The sequence below is a fragment of the Triturus cristatus genome, chromosome 8 (genome assembly GCF_964204655.1).
Source record: "Triturus cristatus chromosome 8, aTriCri1.1, whole genome shotgun sequence".
Taxonomy (NCBI): Eukaryota; Metazoa; Chordata; class Amphibia; order Caudata; family Salamandridae; genus Triturus; species Triturus cristatus.
This window is the reverse complement of record NC_140591.1, coordinates 1,699,393,908-1,699,412,580: the sequence shown is the minus strand read 5'-3', so window position 1 is coordinate 1,699,412,580 and position 18,673 is coordinate 1,699,393,908. Positions and strand designations below refer to the sequence as shown.

Here is an 18,673-nt window from a genome sequence, read left to right as displayed (position 1 = left end):
TGCATGACTGAGTCTAGGTGCCCGCTGTAGTACGCAAGGAGTTTGTGTCCCAATAGATATTTTTGCATCAAAACTGCTGACCCGACTTGCCCATCACTGTGGCTAAGTAAGAACAATTCCATATTATAGTCGGGTGTCCCTAGCACAGGTGAGCATGTTATGTCGGTTTTGCTTTTACAGAAAGTATTGTGCATTTCGGGAGTCCACGTTAGTTTCTCGCTGCCAGATTTTGCCCTTTTTATTGCCTTAAGGAAGGGGGTGATGAGCGTGCTGTAATCAAAGACCCACTGCGAAACGTAATTGCAAAGACCCAAGAATTTTTACATGCTCTCTTTAGTTTGGGGTGGTGGCATAGCCCTAATGGAGTTTGCACGTTCTGGAGTGACCTGTTGACTGGCCCCTGAAATCACTTAACCTAGATAGCTAACCTCGTGGTCTACATATTGCACCTTGTCCTTCTCCACCTTGTATCACTTTTGGGCTGCTGCCATAAGAAGAGCTATCGTGTCCTGACAACTTATTGCTTCAGAGAAGCTATATATCAGGATGTCAACCGCATATTGTATCCGGGTGCTATTCGACGAAGTTAGTGAGATCTTTTCTCAGTATTCAATTAAAGATACTTGGGAACTCCCAGTACCCTTCTGGCAATCTCCAGAATAGCAGCTGAACCCTGTTAATGTGGTCAGGTACTGACTGTCGGGATGTAGCAGAATGGTAAAGAAGGCGTTTTTAATCGATTACAGAAAAGTAATTTGCATCCGCTGGTATATTGGTGAAGATGATGGAGGGGTCTGGTATCGGGGGGGGAACTCTGGGACCAAGACGTCATTGAAGGGCAAAGGTCTTGTACTAAGCACCACTTACCCCCTTTACTCTTTTTTACTGGGATAATTGGAGTATTACAGGGGGACACTCCCACGGAGAGGACCCCTTGATCAATTCGAGACTGGATTGTGGGCACTATATTCTTGTCTGCTTGCCTAGAGAGTGGGTATTGGTGCACTCTGGGTAGGGCGGTCTCTCAATGTTCTTTTCACGGGTTTGGTGGTATTAATGAGACCCACGTCCTACAGTCCTGTTGCCCACAGTTGCGGTGGTACTTTTAACCAGATCTGCTCCTGGCAGATTGTCCGTACCGCCATTGGTTCCGGTGCCTTACTTCGTGGTTCTACCCTAACATCTATCGGTCTACAAAAATAATTGTTGAAGTTCCTGGGCAATCGTCAAACAGCTGGTCATCTGTTAACCTCTCATACACTGAGGCCAGGAGTTACAAAGATGATACACATCACATCTGCTTGGTTGGTGGCCAGCAAGACCCTGTGAGCAGGCCGTATTTCTACTGACTCTAAGCAGAGCAACACTTCCTCTTAGGGTTCCCAGTCATGGTGTCCCTCCTGGCAGAATACAAATTGGTTGAGCAGTTGCAACTTCTGTCCCAATAATTCCAGCATGTTTGCCACAATCGTTAAGACTGCCTTAGTGAAGGCAGTCTGATCCGCAGGTGACACTCTCATTGGTTTACCTGTGCTGTGGGGGAGTTTTTAATGTGTCAACGTGCTATGTGTTTTAATACTGCCCTCACTCACAGCGAAGTGTGACATGGTTCATCATAGAGCTGCATACAAAACACAATGGCGCAGCCAGCGCCTAGGGTGGAGCAATGTGAACAGTGGAGGTGAGTAAGGGGCACATTATAACTCCCTAGCACCACCATCCTTTCACGTTTTTAACCCTGACCGCGGGATCCAGGAATAAAATAGATTTAGGGATACCTCCGAGTTAGTTTTACTATACACCACTCTGCACCTTCACATCCACTGTTCCCAGTCACACTTTGGAAAGATTGAATTCTTCTTTTCTTTGTTGTGCTCGTCTTCCCCCACCCTGTGCATGGCTGCACCAGGGTGTTTTGTAAGCAGCCCTATGATGAAGCATGTCACACTTCGGTGTGAGTGAGGGCAGTATTAAAACACAGCACGTTGCCACATTAAATCACAACACCACATGTATTCACTCCCTACTCCTCACATTGTGTTTAAGTATTTGACTGGGGGTTTGGAGTAGGTGAGCACCGTACCCTCTCCCCTTCTTTTGTGTGTGAAAAAGGGAGTTTTTAATGACATGAGTCTTATGAGTGAAGCCCCAGGGGTGGAGCAAGTCAGAGTCCCGTCGATAAAGAAGTGAATGGTCAAGTTTTGCTTGGCCATTAAAGCTCATCCCAATAGATTGGTTGGGGACGAGGGATGATATAACTGCAGCCTCTTCACGCTACTACCTCCTACATCCAGTTCTAGGATTTTTGTGAATGCGACCCTCATCACTGTACCTGAAAATCCCCAAGTGTCCATAGTGGCTCTTGATAAAGGGACTTATCTCCTCCCTTAGGCATGATTTTGTTGCCCCTGTGTCGATCAGGAAGCTATAAGGTGTGTTGTTTACGAGTACTGTTATTGTAGGTTCTTCTTCAGATTAGAGTGTGGCTGATAGTACGGGGTATGTGTGGTTGTGTGTGTGCTTCCCATGTACCGGAGGCTGGCTCGACCATTGTTGTCCCATGTCCTACTTTCTCCAGGGAGCTGAGCAGGAACTCATGCTGTCGTTCTCCGTTTGGCACGGACTGCCCCGACTGATTCTGGTCGGTGACATTACTGTGCAATTACCTTTTGCATATTTCTCCTTACCCTCACCTGGGACTAAGGATTAGCTAAACTGGGAGTCATTTTATACCTGCTCGTCCTAGCCTCTTAGATTAAGGTGCCATTTACAGTTTAAAAAAAATAATACATTGGAGGATTGGAGCAACTTTTATATTCTATATCCCGACTTACCAGGTAGCCATTCTTGCCTAAATATTAATAATATCTAAGATTTGGAGGAGGAGCCTAGCGCGCAACCAAGATGGCCGCGTAGGTGCGAGGCTCCCGAGGACCTCCGCAACCTCCTACGTTTATCCTGTCTTCATCCTGCATCGGTTGAGGGGACTGTGTCGGTGAGCCTGAGCCGAGGTGGTACCCGTTTCCCGTTTTCGAATCGGACCTCGGGTGCCGGAGTGAGCACCGATTGAAGTTTGCGGCCTACTTCTCTCCTGACCCCGGATTCGCGTTTGGGGGCGACCCAGTGGCAAAGTGAACAACAACGGCGGGCTGGGCCTGGCGGGTCGCGTACCCAACACTTTCACTTTCACTTTCGCGCCCCCTTGCCGTTTTCGCAAGTGGGATCACGGCGCTCTTTGTGTTGGGGTGGCCTCGCTGGGAGACCCTGCCTGCCTGCTGTGGCCCGCTCTGCCGTCCTGGGGTGGCCCCCCGGAGCTCGTGGCCCTGATTGCTTGCTCTCCGCTGCGTGGCTGGTGCGGGTGTGAGACCCGCGACGATGGCCACGAGGCAGGATGGGGATCGGTTGAAGGCCAAGTCGACCCGGCGTGGCGCCGCACATCAGGCCAACATCATGGACCGCTACACCCTCCCGAAGGGGTCTCCCGGCGGATCGCACAAGTCCTCTGAGTGCCCCCCGGATGCCCCGGATTGGCCCACAGATCTGTCTCTGCAAGACGTCATGAGCGCCATTGCTGAGATGAAGGCCTCGGTGGGCCAGCAGTTCGACACTTTAGCGCACAAAATCGACGCGGTCCTCATTGATGTCAATCTTGTGAGAGCTGATCTCTCTAAGACTAACGACCGGGTCGATTCTTTGGCCCACACCGCGTCGGGCCTCACGACAGAGGTGGCGGCCCTTCAAACGGAGGTGCACCGGCTCCGTCAGGCGAGTGCGCTCCTGGATCGGCGCCTGGAGGACTCCGAGAGCCGGGCCCGGAGGAATAATATCCGCATCATCGGAGTACCCGAGGGACGGGAGGAGTCGGCGGCGGATCTCTTTGTGGAGGACCTGATCACTACCCATCTCCAGCCTCGAGGACTGAGTAAATTCTTTGCCGTGGAGAGGGCCCATAGAGTTCCCGGGGGCAGACCGAAGGTCGGAGCCCCTCCGCGGCCTCTTATTGCCCGTATTTTTAACTTTCGGGACAGGGATGCGATTTTGCAAGCTTCCAGACTGCAAGGGCCGATTAAGCTGGAGAACATGGAGGTGAACTTTTATCCTGACTTCACCCAAGCGGTCCAGAAGCAGAGACTGAGTTTCCTGGGCGTCAAGCGGCGGCTTCGAGGCATGAACTTAAAATACGCCATGCTCTTCCCGGCCAGGCTGCGGGTGGAGGTGGATGGTCGCACTCACTTTTTTGACCGTCCTGAAACGGCCGGGGACTGGCTGGACACTTTGTCTGGGGGTCATGATCGGGATGGCGGGGGGGGGGCTGCGGGAGGAGACTGCCCACCGGACCGGGTCTGAGGTACTGATGCCGGGGCTCACTCCGGATGATGCTGCCACTTTCGGCCAAGCTTAGGGTCTTTCGTTTGTTGTACTCGTCTTCCCTCCTTTGGAGGCGGTGCGGGGTCTTGAGGGGGTACTCTTTCCTCCTCTAGGGGGTCTAACTAGTTCCAATTATATAGGGGCGACAGGCACACTGCAAGTTGGGGGGGCTGTCTGGGCTCATGCAGGGAGGGGGGAGTTTTGTTGGGGCGGTTGGGTTGGGGTGGGGTATTGTTCATTTGTACCACAAGGCAAAAGTATTGTTGTGCTATTCCTAAAGTGCTCTCGGGGGGACGATTGATCGCTTTCGGCTATGATGGGGGGTAGGGGACTGAGTCTTTTGTCCTGGAATGTTAATGGACTGGGGGACAGGATAAAACGGGGTGTGGTCCTGCAGTTCCTGAAACGAATTTCACCTGATATAGTTTTTCTGCAGGAGACACACCTCATTGGCAACTCCTTTCGTGCTATGAATCGAAGGGGCTACCGCCTTCTGGCCCATTCGGGCTTCACGTCTGGTTCAAGGGGTGTGGGCATCATGGCTAAGACCTCGCTCCCGTTGGAAGTTGATGAGGTGCTCCATGATGACAGGGGACGTTACACGGTTCTGGTGGGTAGAATGGAGGGCAGAGTGATTGTTTTTGTTTCTGTCTATGTCCCGCCAGGGTTGCAAACGACTACTTTTGCGGATCTGGGGCGCCTCCTCCTTGGCCTTCCGGAGGGGATTCTAGTGGTTGGGGGGGATTTCAACGTGGTGGTTTCCGGAACTGAGGACCGTCACCCCCCTAGGGATCTCCCCCGTGCCCAAGCGTGGTTGTCCGGCCTCTTGGATACCTTGGGGCTGGTGGATTGTTGGCGTTTGAAACACCCTACGCAGATACAGTACACCTTTCATTCCGGGGCCCATGGCAGTCTCTCAAGGCTAGATTATGTCCTGGTGCCGGCGGCGCATGCGGGGAGGATCGGGGAGGTGCGCCATTTGGCGCGGGGTATTTCAGACCACTCCCCGCTCCTGTTGCACTTCGACATTCTCCCGAGGGGGGAGGGTAGGGTGGTCCCGATTAATCCCTGGTACCTGCGTGACCCCACCATTCGCGCAGAGTTGGTTAAAACCCTTAAGCGATATTTTGATGATAATGTGGGGTCTGTGTCATCGGCGGTCTCTCTGTGGGAGGCGTTCAAGACGGTACTCCGGGGGGAGGCCCTGTCCCTTATTTCCCATTCCCGGAGGCGCGAGCGGGAGGAGGTGACCCGTGTTGAAACTGAGATAACCGAGTTGGAGGGTGATCTGGAATGTGGGGTGACGGATGACAAATTACATGTTCTCCGACTCAAGCAGGCGGCCTATAAGGCCCTCGTCACGGAGGCGGCCAGGGGCCTCAGTAGAGAGCAACAGGGGAGACTGTATGATGTGGGTGATAAGGCTGGGAAATTGATTGCGTGGCTGGATAAAAAGGAGAGAGCGAGTCGAGCTGTCCCATCGATTGAGAAACTGGATGGTGTGTGTGTCACTGAACCGGAAGAAATTGTTGATTGCTTCGCAGAATATTTCCGTGGGGTGTATTCCCCGGTGTCCTCCCGCTCGGAAGAGGATTCCCATGCCCTGCTTGGGGATATCGCGCTGCCTTCCCTTTCGGAGGAGGACAGAGTGTCGTTGGACGCCGCCCCAACATCTGAGGAAATTGCCCTCGCCATACGTTCGGTCGCTTCCTGCAAGGCCATGGGTCCTAATGGTCTTCCCATCGAATTGTACAAGCTGCGACCGGATACGCTGGCGCCGCATCTCCGTGCTATGTTCCTCGCAGCCCGTTCGGCGGGTTCCCTCCCGCTAGACCAGCGTCTGGCTACTATCGTGGTTATTCATAAGGAGGGGAGGCCGCGGGACCGGGTCACGTCCTACAGGCCCATTTCGCTGCTGAATGCGGAACCCAAGATTCTCGCCAAGGTGTTGGCCAATCGGCTGGTTGGCGTGGTGTGCGACCTGATTCACCAGGATCAGTCCGGCTTTATCCCTCATCGCAACACTGCGCTCAACCTGCGGCGTTTGCATGGGGTGCTCGCGCGTGTCCCGTTCATACGGGAGCCGGCCATTTTGGCGTCCCTGGACGCCACTATGGCGTTTGACACACTTGAGTGGCCATATATTTGGGCGACACTGGCGAAGTTTGGGTTTGGCCCGGGATTCATCGGTTGGGTGAAATTGTTGTATTCCGGACCGCTGGCGCAGGTGGCTGTGAACGGTAGAGTGTCGGCTCCGTTTGAGCTGGGCAGGGGCACGCGGCAGGGCTGCCTGTTATCACCGCTCCTCTTCGCGCTTGCCTTGGAGCCCCTGGCGGAGTGGCTGCGGTGGCATCCTTCTATCCGTGGTCTCCGATGGACCCCCGAGTATGAGGACCGCGTATCTCTTTACGCTGATGATATTCTTTTGTACCTGGCTTCCCCGCGTAAATCGCTGATAGTACTGGTTGATGTATTGCACTCATTTGGCCTCAACTCCGGCCTAGTCATCAATTGGGCTAAATCTTGTGTGTATGTCCTCTCTGGGGAGGTTCCTATCCTTCCGCGGGGTTGTCCTATTCAGATCGCTCCGCGGGGATTTAGGTACCTGGGTATCTTCATTACCCTGGACGCGGAGGCCCGATATAAACAGAACTTGCTTCCCCCCCTCCAGCGCCTGAAGGATGACGTTGCGCGTTGGAGGCGCTTGCCGCTCTCGCCGCTCGGCCGGGCGGCATTGTTTAAGATGATGTCGCTGCCACGTTTCCTGTACGCTCTACAGAATACAATGGACGTTGTCCCGGCGCGCTACTTTCGCGAGGTAGAGAGTTTGCAGCGCTGCCTGTTCTGGGAGGGTAGACCGCGTATCGCCCTGGCGAAGCTGACGCTCCCGTGGTACGACGGGGGGGTTGCCCTCCCAGACATCAAGCGATATTACTGGGCCTCCCAGCTGGCTGCGATAAATCACGGCCTTTACGGGCCCGCTCTAAACCCGGCCTTTGAGATGGATAAAATGTTACTGCCGGGCGGCGACTATAATCGGGCGCTTTATTCTAGCTCGCTCGACGCACGTCTGACGGGCCCCACGCGGGTCATGGTACGAGTGTGGCACGCGGCTAACGTGGCGATGGGGTGGAAGGATCGTTTGACCCGGGCGACGCCACTATATGCATCTGAGCGGCTGGGCTCCCTATGGACCTCGAAGGGCTTTGAGCAGTGGGACATGATAGGCATCAGCAGGGTGGGCGATCTCTGGACGAGGGGGGGATTCAAAACGTTCGATGTGCTGCAGACGGAATTCCAGTTGCAGGACAGGGAGTACTTTCGATATATGCAGATCCGTCATGCGTTGTGCTCCGTATTCCCGGACGTTGCCTCCATCCCGGAGTACTCCCCTCTGGAAGATAGAGTGCTAGATGGGCATGTACCGGACGGCACGATTTCATTAATTTACAAAAAACTCATCAATGATCGCTCGGGACTGCTGACTAGCCTTCGTGAGGCGTGGGGGGCTGATGGATTGGAGCTGGATGACGAGGACTGGGTGTCTGCGGTGGCCTCCCCGAAAGAGGTGGCCATACCGGCTCGCCTTCGCTTCGTCCAGCTCAAGATACTCCATAGGGTCTATGTTACGGGGCCGAGTCTGATGCGTATGGGCTATGCTGTGGACTGGTTGTGTAAGCGTGGGTGTGGTTCTTTGGGGACCTTTCTCCATATTTTGTGGGAATGCCCGGAGGTGGCGCGATTCTGGCGTGGTGTGCATGAGGTTTTGCAGGCAGTTACGCATGTGCCGCTGCTGCCTGAGGCGAGGAGATGTCTCCTGAATGTGTGGGAACCAACCGACTATTCAGTGCCGCAGACGTGGTGGGTGACTCTGGGATATATGGTGGCCAAACGTGATATTGCGCAATTGTGGGGTTCCCAGAGGTCACCGACTGTCTCGGCGTGGAAGGACAACCTGGATTGGTGTATGTTTCGGGAAAAGGTGGTGTATGTTGCGAGAGGTAAGCCTGGGAAATGGGTGAAAGTGTGGGGCCCCTGGAACGCCTACCGTGGGGGAATCTGTACCCCGCCGCTGATGCCTGATCCGTCACCGGCCCCGTCTCCTTAGCCTGCTTGTCTTCCTGGTTCTGGGTATTGAGTCCACTTTGTCTCCGTCCCGACCTATCCCCCCCCTTGATATTCCTGTGGATCGGTAGGGTCCCCCCCAGGGGAGCACATGCTGCTGTTTCCGATTGTGGGTTGCCTTGTGGACTTGTTTTTTCGTTATTTATATAAAAATGAAACCGTTGTGTGGGGTCCGGATGGTGTGGCTGGCAACGCTTCTTTCAACTCCTGTGATCTCTCTTCTGCCGCAGCGTGTGTTCTACTGTTTGTATTATATGCTCTACCTGTTTGCTAGCGGCCGGCCTGAAGGTTGTAGGCCCATCTTTGTATATCTTTTGGATTCTGTAATAAATGGTTTAAAAAAAAAAAAAAAAAAAAAAAATAATAATAATATCTAAGATTTGATTGCCCTGAAGAAGTCCTTCTGATAAGGACGAAACGCGTCGGCTGTGTCATAATCACCTTGATTATGTTTTAAAGACTTCATTGAATAAAGGAAGATACTTGGATTAATACGTTGTGGACATGGATTCTATATAATTCGTTGTCTAAATTGTTATGTGGTGCATCTGTGCTATTGTGAAAAAATTGTTAAATCCTTGTAAAGGATTCACATTGTGACAGTGTGTATTTTTCAGTGTGCACACACGCTTCTGGATAATTCCAGACTACACATATACGTATTAGGGATAGCGGGTTAGGTGCTGAGGCCTATGGGGTTCCACTGTCTAATCTCGTTTCTTAGCTGAGCAGGAAATTTGACCATGTCTTGCCACTGGGAGTTCTGTGATATCTGGCCATTTCTCTCTGTTCACTGTGCAATACTTCCTCGGGTCCCTGTACTACTTGCTTTATCCTTTCTAAAACTCTGCGGCTGTGCCCCCATTGTTGCCGCCACATTCTGTGCTACTGTGGCTACAGCTGCTCTTCCCAGGGCCATCTGTTCCCAGTTGCCTTGCAGTGATTCTGCGGTGGTACCTTGGTTCTGCCCTGGCTTCTTTTTGTCCTTTTTCTTTCTCTACGCTGTCCAGTCTAAACTTGGTGACACCTATCCCCGCTTCTAGCATGATCCTTTTTACCCACCCGGCAATAGAAGGTGAGGTTACCCCCTTGAAAGGTTTCCTCGCTGAAATGAGCAGTCCTAATTCTTCTGCTGGATTTCCTCTGCAGTCCTGTCTTTCTGGCCTTAATGCATCGGACCACACATAGCTTCGGTTTACAATTGAAAGCCGAACATGATACTAACTTAGTATTTTTGTCCTCTGGACACTGTGAAAGTCACACCCTCCGGTGTGCACATATGCTGTGAGCTATCCAACGCCAATGTCAGAAACTCTTTTACATGAGATCAAATTCAATAGCATTACCAGTTTGGCCGATAATTCTTTGCTGCTGAGATTTGTTATCCAGCCAGCTCGTAAGAAGCCTTAAAACCACATTGACATCCCACAATTTAGAGTGTCTGGGTTCTGAAAGATTTGTCAAACATGTTCCCTTCATTCGCTTGCAGAGCCAAGGGTGTTCCCCCACTGTTATCTTGTTAATAACAAGGTGGCCTGCGTAAATTGTCGACTGGAAAGTATTTACCGTTTGGTATGCCAGTCCCACCTGAGCTTTCTCCTCCAGGAAATTGAAGACATGGATAACTACGGCCCCTATCGGATCAAGGTGTCTCTCCATACACCAACCAGCCTGTCTTCTCCGTGTGAATGATGTGTTTCGATGGTTCCTGTAGCCCATGGAATTACAGCCACCTCTGAAAACTGTTTGTCTTCCCATTGTCCCCTGAAATCCTCCAGACCATGAGATTGAGAGGGTATGAATGACCTTCACAATACTCTTAAGGTGGTTGGCAATGGTGGTAATCCTATTGGGAGATCCTATGATAATTCCATCAGCACCGGGAACCAGGCTTGTGATCTCCGCCTGGCATCACCGGACCTAGAGACTCTTCCTGATATCTGACTCCAGCAGCTGCTCTGGTTATTATTCCAAAGGGGGGGCAAAGGCATATTTCTGCCCTCTCCACAATCCCGCAGAAAAGCGTCGACCACACTGTCATGAATCTCATGACTACTGATCATTCGCCCTTTAAGAAACCCACCCCTGACCCGTGCACCAGCACGACCATATGTGTATATGAGTGTTACAATGTATATACTATGCGCAGTTTGTATGATTTATATTGTGTGCTTAGTTTGCGAATAATGCGATGTCACCTTTTGTAATGAGCATGTTTGAAAACATCTGTTCAAGCATTTTACGATATGTTCATATGAGTGGCATTGTTCGTGCAGTCAATGCGCAAGCATCAGTGAAGTAAAGGAATTCACGTTTGGCATCGTATCAGAGAGCTAGGAGCCGCACGTGAGTCACGTGCATCCTCGCGAGTCACACACACGGTTAGTAACGTGAGGAGCACGCGTAAACACCGGGTGCGGTTTCCTATTTAAACCGCACCCAGTGTTCTGGAAGGCGCTTTGCCTTCTACCTGTTCAGCGCGTCGGACCGCGTTGGAAAGCCTCCGCTCGCTGTCACAGTCTTACCTGATTCTGGAAGCGGAAGTCCCCTCGATGATCCCCGGAGCTGAAAGTTCTTTCCTCATCGACGGCAGGCCCTAGAGAGAGAAAGACAAAGATACGGAGATAAGTACATTTAATTTTTAAAGGCGCCCAACGAAAGAAAGGTCCTTTTAAAAGAAAGACTGAACAATTTTTGGAAAGCTTTTTGTAAAGCGAACGTCACAGGAAATTCAAGGACAGATTGAGAACCAGATAAAAGCAAGGACTTGAAGAGTTTATTTTCTATTTTTGCAATTGTAATGTTCTTTAAATGAAAGGGCTGAATTGAGCATAGTATTGGCTTGCAGAGAAGAGTTTCGTATTTGTGTAATGTTTATGTATGCAAATAATATTTGATCATACCAGACAGAGAAGAAAAGACGGAATAATCTACACTAAACATCAAAGTGGGAATAAAGTGAGTACACATTACAAGTTAGTTACTACAGTAGGATGATTGAGACAAGGAGATGAAGTGTGATTAGGAATAGGGAATGGTTACTTATATTGTTTGTTTGTACAACTTTTTAGAACATCAGAATTCCGGCGCTCTATCCAGAGAACCTCCAAGAATACTGCAACCATCCTCACATCCGGTCAATCAACCCTCTTTGCGCAACACAAGAAAATACTCGTACGTAGGCCTAACAACAGTTGTACGCAGGTAGGCTTAATCATTGAATCTGAACGCACCTAATGTAGGATAAAAATACTAAATCACAATTAGACTTAGGAAAGATAGGTAATTATGTAATTATTGTTTAACAGGTCGACAACAGAAAACTCCAACCTAACGTCCAGTATCCGGCCCTCCTCCTAAATTTCTAAATTCATATCTTGTAGTAGAACTAAAAGTACAGGTATTACTTAGATATTTGGGAAGTTGGTCTCTTGCGTCCCTGCGAAATCTAACTACGTTGAGAAAACACCGCAAGGTAAGAGACGACGTAGTAGTTTGACAGAAGGCAAAGCCAAAGAAAAATATTTCGCCCGGACGCAATAGACCAAACCTCGCAAATCTCACTTCAAGACATTGCAGCTATTTTGACTGAAATTAAGACAGAAAATGCTGCTTTACGCAGAGATCTGTCGATATTGCAGGGCGTTATCCAACAGAAACCTCTTATAAAACCAGCAACATTTCCCAAAGCATTTTCTGATTCAGCAACTTCGTCTACTAATACGTCAACTCAGATTCAGGTAGTTACCCCGGTACCCATACCTCTCGCACAACCAGAGAGATTTTATGGAGATAATAGCAAGTACTCCATTTTTATGAATCAATGTCATTTACATTTCTTAGCCAAAGCAAATGCATTTCCTGATGATTCCTCTAAAGTAGCTTTTGTTTTATCCTATTTGGGTGGAGACGCAGCTCTCTGGTCTGTACCTTTAGTTGAAAAAGATGACCCTATTTTGTATAATTTCAAGGCGTTTGAGCGTGCTATGAAAAAGCTTTTTGCTAAGCATGTTTTTGTTCAATCTGCTGATAATGAGCTTTTGAATTTAAAACAAGGAACGTCTGACTTGCTTCATTATATTTCAGTCTTTAATAGACTGGTCCTTGAGGCAGATTGGCCGGAACACAAGAGAGTATCACTCTTTTACCGAGGTCTAAAAGAGGAATTAAAGGATATGGTGATGCAAATCTTAGAGCCTCCTGAAGACATAAATGAGTTCATAGATTTGGTAGTAAAATTAAATCACAGACTGTCTGAGAGAAGAGGTGAAAAAGGGAAATCCGATCATAAGTTGTTTATGATCAAAGATAGATCTACCACAGTGAAAGACGCGTCGCCAAAGACAGATTCTGTAGAACCTATGCAAATAGGTACTATTCGAGGTCCTCTATCTAAAGAAGAGAAGGAGAAGAGGCGGAAACTCAATCAGTGTCTTTACTGTGGCAAGACTGGTCACTTTGTTAAGGAATGTCCAACACGTCCAAATAAATGGAAAAGTAAGACTTCAGAGGTAGCCTTAGTACAACCTCAATCGGAAAACTAGTACACTCGATGAAAGAAGAGGTCAATTTGTCGGGTGCTATTTCTAGTCTGGCCTCTACAGTTCCTCCTTTAGGGAGTCGTCATTTGTGTATAAAGGTAAAATTAACAGCCTTATCTGATCCAAGTAGTTCATGGGATGTTGATGCTCTGATTGACTCAGGGGCCACAGGCAATTTTATTGATACACAATTCTTAGCGACTCTAGGCTTTAAAACTGAGTATAAGACAAACCCAGAAATCGTAAGGGCTGTAGATGGGAAAGAATTGTCGTCAGGCCCAATTCAGAAGCAAACAGAATGTTTGAGCATGGCAAGTTCTAGCATACATAAGGAATACATAACTTTTGACATCATAGATGCACCTCAATTTAGGTTAATTTTAGGAATACCTTGGCTAAAACGTCATAATCCCAGTATTGATTGGGAAGCTCGAAGCTTACTGTTTAAATCAAAACATTGTCAACATCATTGCTTTAGTGGGGATCATCAAGAAAATCTGGTACAAGGGTATGATTTCCCCATCAAGTCCTCAAGTATTCTACTGTTAGAAGGTGTACCATCCGAGTATTCGGATCTTGTTGATGTTTTCGACAAAAGAAAGGCAAATACTCTTCCTCCTCACAGAGACTTTGATGGTCGGATCGATTTGGTTCCTGGAGCTACATTACCTTGTAGTAGGATCTATGCTTTAACAGAAAAAGAAAATGAACACTTACGAAACTATTTGGATGAATACCTTGAAAATGGCTTCATCAGGCACTCTAAGTCTCCAGTCTCTTCTTCTCTTTTTTTTTATACCAAAGAAGGGGGGAGAATTACGCACGTGTATTGACTACAGAGCACTAAACAACATAACCATTAAGAATAGGTATCCTTTGCCTCTCATTCCTACGTTATTGGATCAAGTAAAACAGGCTACAATTTATACTAAATTGGATTTGCGCGGAGCATACCATCTTGTACGGGTTCGGGAGGGCGATGAATGGAAGACTGCGTTTCGCACCAAATTCGGCCTTTTTGAATATCAAGTAATGCCCTTCGGACTCTGTAATGCTCCAGCTGCTTTCCAATTTTTTATAAATGAGGTGTTACACGAATTCATAGATGTGTGTTGTGTAGTGTACATTGATGACATACTCATTTATTCAAATTCGAAAGAAGAACATGTAAAACAAGTTCGTGCCATTCTTCAAAAATTGCTTTTTAATTCTCTTTTTGTAAAATTGGAAAAGAGCCTGTTTCATGTTTCTCATGTAGACTTCCTTGGTTACATTATTAGTCCCTCAGGCATAGAAATGGATCCCAAAAAGGTTGAAGCAGTTACAGCATGGCCAAATCCAGTTTCTGTGAAACAGGTACAAAGCTTTTTGGGCTTTGCAAATTTTTACCGACGATTCATTCAAAACTTTTCTCAAGTAATTACCCCGATAACACGTCTCCTACGTAAAGGGGTAAAGTTCGAATGGTCTGATTCTGCGGAAAAAGCATTTCAAGAGTTATAAACTAAATTTACCACAGCCCCTATTTTAAGTCATCCAGATCCATCACAACCTTTCATTGTAGAAGCTGATGCCTCTCAGTTTGCTTTAGGAGGCATCTTATCGCAACGCGATAAAAATACGGGTCAAATGCACCCAATTGCATATTATTCTCGAAAATTAACAGCACCCGAACAAAATTACGCCATAGCAGACAAAGAATTGCTGGCTATAAAAGCAGCTTTTGAAGAATGGCGCCATTACTTGTTGGGTGCACGACATCCAATAACAATTTACACAGATCATCGTAATTTACAAGCTTTAAGATCTGTTAAGGCCCTCTCTGCCAGACAATTACGATGGTCTTTGTTTTTCAATGATTATAATTTTATAATCACTTATCGACCAGGAAAAGAAAATTTAAAGGCAGACGCTTTATCTCGAATAGGAGAAAAGGACTTTGAAAAAGATGTGGTAGTGAAGCCAGTATTACCGGCAACATGTTTTCAAGCTTGTCTAAATACTAGTGATGTAATTACAGACTTAAAGAAGTCATTTACGATGAAAGAATTTGACAAATGGAAAGAGGATTATCCTTTTATCCAAGAAAGAAATGGACTTTTGTTTGTTAATGATCAGCTTTTGGTACCCTCATCTGAAAGTCAACAAATGATTATGCATCTTCATCATGATACATTATTGTCAGCCCATCCAGGCATTACGAAGACTTATGAGCTCATCAAAAGAAAATTTTGGTGGCCTGCCATGTTCAAAGATGTACAAAGATTTGTAGAAACTTGTAGTGTTTGTTGTCAAAATAAGTCATCTCATCAAGCACCTAGTGGTTTGTTAAAACCATTACCCATACCCCCTCAACCTTGGCACACTATTTCTTTGGATTTTGTGGTAGAACTTCCCCAAACCAAGAAAGGATATACTACTATCTTGACAGTTGTAGATCAGCTGTCTCGTATGGCTCATTTCATACCCTTACAAAAACTTCCTACCGCTATGGAATTAGCTCACATTCTTATGATCAATGTGATAAGACTACATGGACTTCCGTCAGTGGTTATTTCTGATAGGGGTTCTCAATTTATTTCACATGTATGGAAAAAGTTAAGTACATTATTGAATATGGAAGTCAGGTTATCATCTAGTTACCATCCTCAAACCGATGGGTTAACGGAACGAACCAATCAAACTATAGAGCAGTTTTTACGATGTATGTTAACAAATGTTGACGAAGAATGGTCAGATTTGTTGTGTGCTTTGGAATTTGCCTATAATAATCTAGATCATTCTTCTTTGGGTATGTCACCATTTTTCTGTAATTATGGATTTCACCCCAAAAACATCCCTAGTGAGATGAAAGATTCTTCTGAGGTGCCATCGATACATGACTACATTTCTAAATTGAACTCAATCCATGTGGAAGCTCAATATCATTTAGCCAAAGCTAAGGAGAGTCAAAAGAAAGCAGCTGATAAACATCGAACCATTCAACCTACTTATGTAGTAGGAGATAAAGTGTGGCTAAATACAAAACATTTACGACTCAAGGGTAATAAAAAATTTAATCCACGATTTATAGGTCCTTTTTTGGTGGAAAAAGTGATAAATCCGGTTTGTGTTAAACTTACACTGCCTCAAAGATATCGATGCCACCCAGTGTTCCATGTGTCATTAATCAAACCTTTTCATCCCCACACTCGACTAGTTCGTCCTCCTCCTTCTGTTGTTATTGAAGGTCATCCAGAATTCGAAGTTAAGAAAATCCTAGATTCCAAAAGAGTTCGCGGAAAATTATTTTACTTAATCGATTGGAAAGGTTATGGCCCAGAAGAACGAACCTGGGAACCTTTAACTAACTTAAAGAACGCTCCAAAGATGATTAAAACTTTTCATACACGATTTCCACAGAAACCTAAACCAATAGCCAGGCTTTTAGGGGGAATCTTGAGAGGGGAGTACTGTCATGAATCTCATGACTACTGATCATTCGCCCTTTAAGAAACCCACCCCTGACCCGTGCACCAGCATGACCATATGTGTATATGAGTGTTACAATGTATATACTATGCGCAGTTTGTATGATTTATATTGTGTGCTTAGTTTGCGAATAATGCGATGTCACCTTTTGTAATGAGCATGTTGGAAAACATCTGTTCAAGCATTTTACGATATGTCCATATGAGTGGCATTGTTCGTGCAGTCAATGCGCAAGCATCAGTGAAGTAAAGGAATTCACGTTTGGCATCGTATCAGAGAGCTGGGAGCCGCACGTGAGTCACGTGCATCCTCACGAGTCACACACACGGTTAGTAACGTGAGGAGCACGCGTAAACACCGGGTGCGGTTTCCTATTTAAACCGCACCCAGTGTTCTGGAAGGCGCTTTGCCTTCTACCTGTTCAGCGCGTCGGACCGCGTTGGAAAGCCTCCGCTCGCTGTCACAGTCTTACCTGATTCTGGAAGCGGAAGTCCCCTCGATGATCCCCGGAGCTGAAAGTTCTTTCCTCATCGATGGCAGGCCCTAGAGAGAGAAAGACAAAGATACGGAGATAAGTACATTTAATTTTTAAAGGCGCCCAACGAAAGAAAGGTCCTTTTGAAAGAAAGACTGAACAATTTTTGGAAAGCTTTTTGTAAAGCGAACGTCACAGGAAATTCAAGGACAGATTGAGAACCAGATAAAAGCAAGGACTTGAAGAGTTTATTTTCTATTTTTGCAATTGTAATGTGCTTTAAATGAAAGGGCTGAATTGAGCATAGTATTGGCTTGCAGAGAAGAGTTTCGTATTTGTGTAATGTTTATGTATGCAAATAATATTTGATCATACCAGACAGAGAAGAAAAGACGGAATAATCTACACTAAACATCAAAGTGGGAATAAAGTGAGTACACATTACAAGTTAGTTACTACAGTAGGATGATTGAGACAAGGAGATGAAGTGTGATTAGGAATAGGGAATGGTTACTTATATTGTTTGTTTGTACAACTTTTTAGAACATCAGAATTCCGGCGCTCTATCCAGAGAACCTCCAAGAATACTGCAACCATCCTCACATCCGGTCAATCAACCCTCTTCGCGCAACACAAGAAAATACTCGGACGTAGGCCTAACAACAGTTGTACGCAGGTAGGCTTAATCATTGAATCTGAACGCACCTAATGTAGGATAAAAATACTAAATCACAATTAGACTTAGGAAAGATAGGTAATTATGTAATTATTGTTTAACAGGTCGACAACAGAAAACTCCAACCTAACGTCCAGTATCCGGCCCTCCTCCTAAATTTCAAAATTCATATCTTGTAGTAGAACTAAAAGTACAGGTATTACTTAGATATTTGGGAAGTTGGTCTCTTGCGTCCCTGCGAAATCTAACTATGTTGAGAAAACACCGCAAGGTAAGAGACGACGTAGTAGTTTGACACACGCTCGCCCCATGATCCAGCCTTAAGCTATATTTGTAGTTGATTGTTCAGTCTGGAGGCGAAGAGATCCATGTCAAATGGTCCCAATCTGCCCATTAGATCTTCAAACGTTGTGCGATCTAAATCAAATTGCTGTTGGCTGAGTTGTATCTGGAGTTCCAATCCGCTGTTGTGCTCTGTGTTCCTGGAAGGTATTCTGCTATTACCGAAATCTGGTTCTCTAGGCAAAAGTGCCAGAAGTCTTTCACCAGGTCTGACAAGTTATTCCACTTTGTTCCTCCCAAGCCATTGATGTATCTCACCGATGACACATTGTCAAACTTCAGGGAGTCGCAACAAGAGATTAACTTTTTCAAGAGGCAAATGTTCTAGGCAATATATGTGGAGAGTCAGTGAAGAAAGTTCCTGTCTGGTGTCCATCGTGCTGCCCATTATTTCTCTTGCCTGACCTCTATCGAGGCCTTTCAGACGCGGGCGACCCGAGGATCTTCCTCTTCCAGCCCCAGAAAAATCTTTGTCAGAAAGAACTTTGTGATCGAAGTTTGCGCCTTGTCCAGTGCAGAGAAGGTGGAGACTAATTTAATCAATTCCTTCATGAATAGATCTCCAAAAAGCTTTCCCCGGGCTATGGCTCCTGCTTTTGATGTCACTGTGTCTCTGAGCTGAAGACCCATTTTAATTAATAGGGAGCTGCTTCTTTCTGCTGATAATGCACGATT

At 46.9% G+C, this 18,673-nt stretch overlaps 1 protein-coding gene across 1 annotated transcript in view; it reads right to left on the bottom strand.

Moving 5' to 3' along the window:
* LOC146808640 (uncharacterized) overlaps positions 1–18,673 on the bottom strand; it is a 44,957-nt gene that overhangs the window by 26,191 nt on the left and 93 nt on the right. The window contains exons 2-3 of the mRNA XM_085624017.1: positions 16,978–17,048; positions 11,019–11,089 (exon numbers count right to left, since the gene is read on the bottom strand). Coding sequence (XP_085480143.1) covers positions 11,019–11,089; positions 16,978–17,048 — 142 coding nt within the window. The remainder of the gene's footprint in view (positions 1–11,018; positions 11,090–16,977; positions 17,049–18,673) is intronic.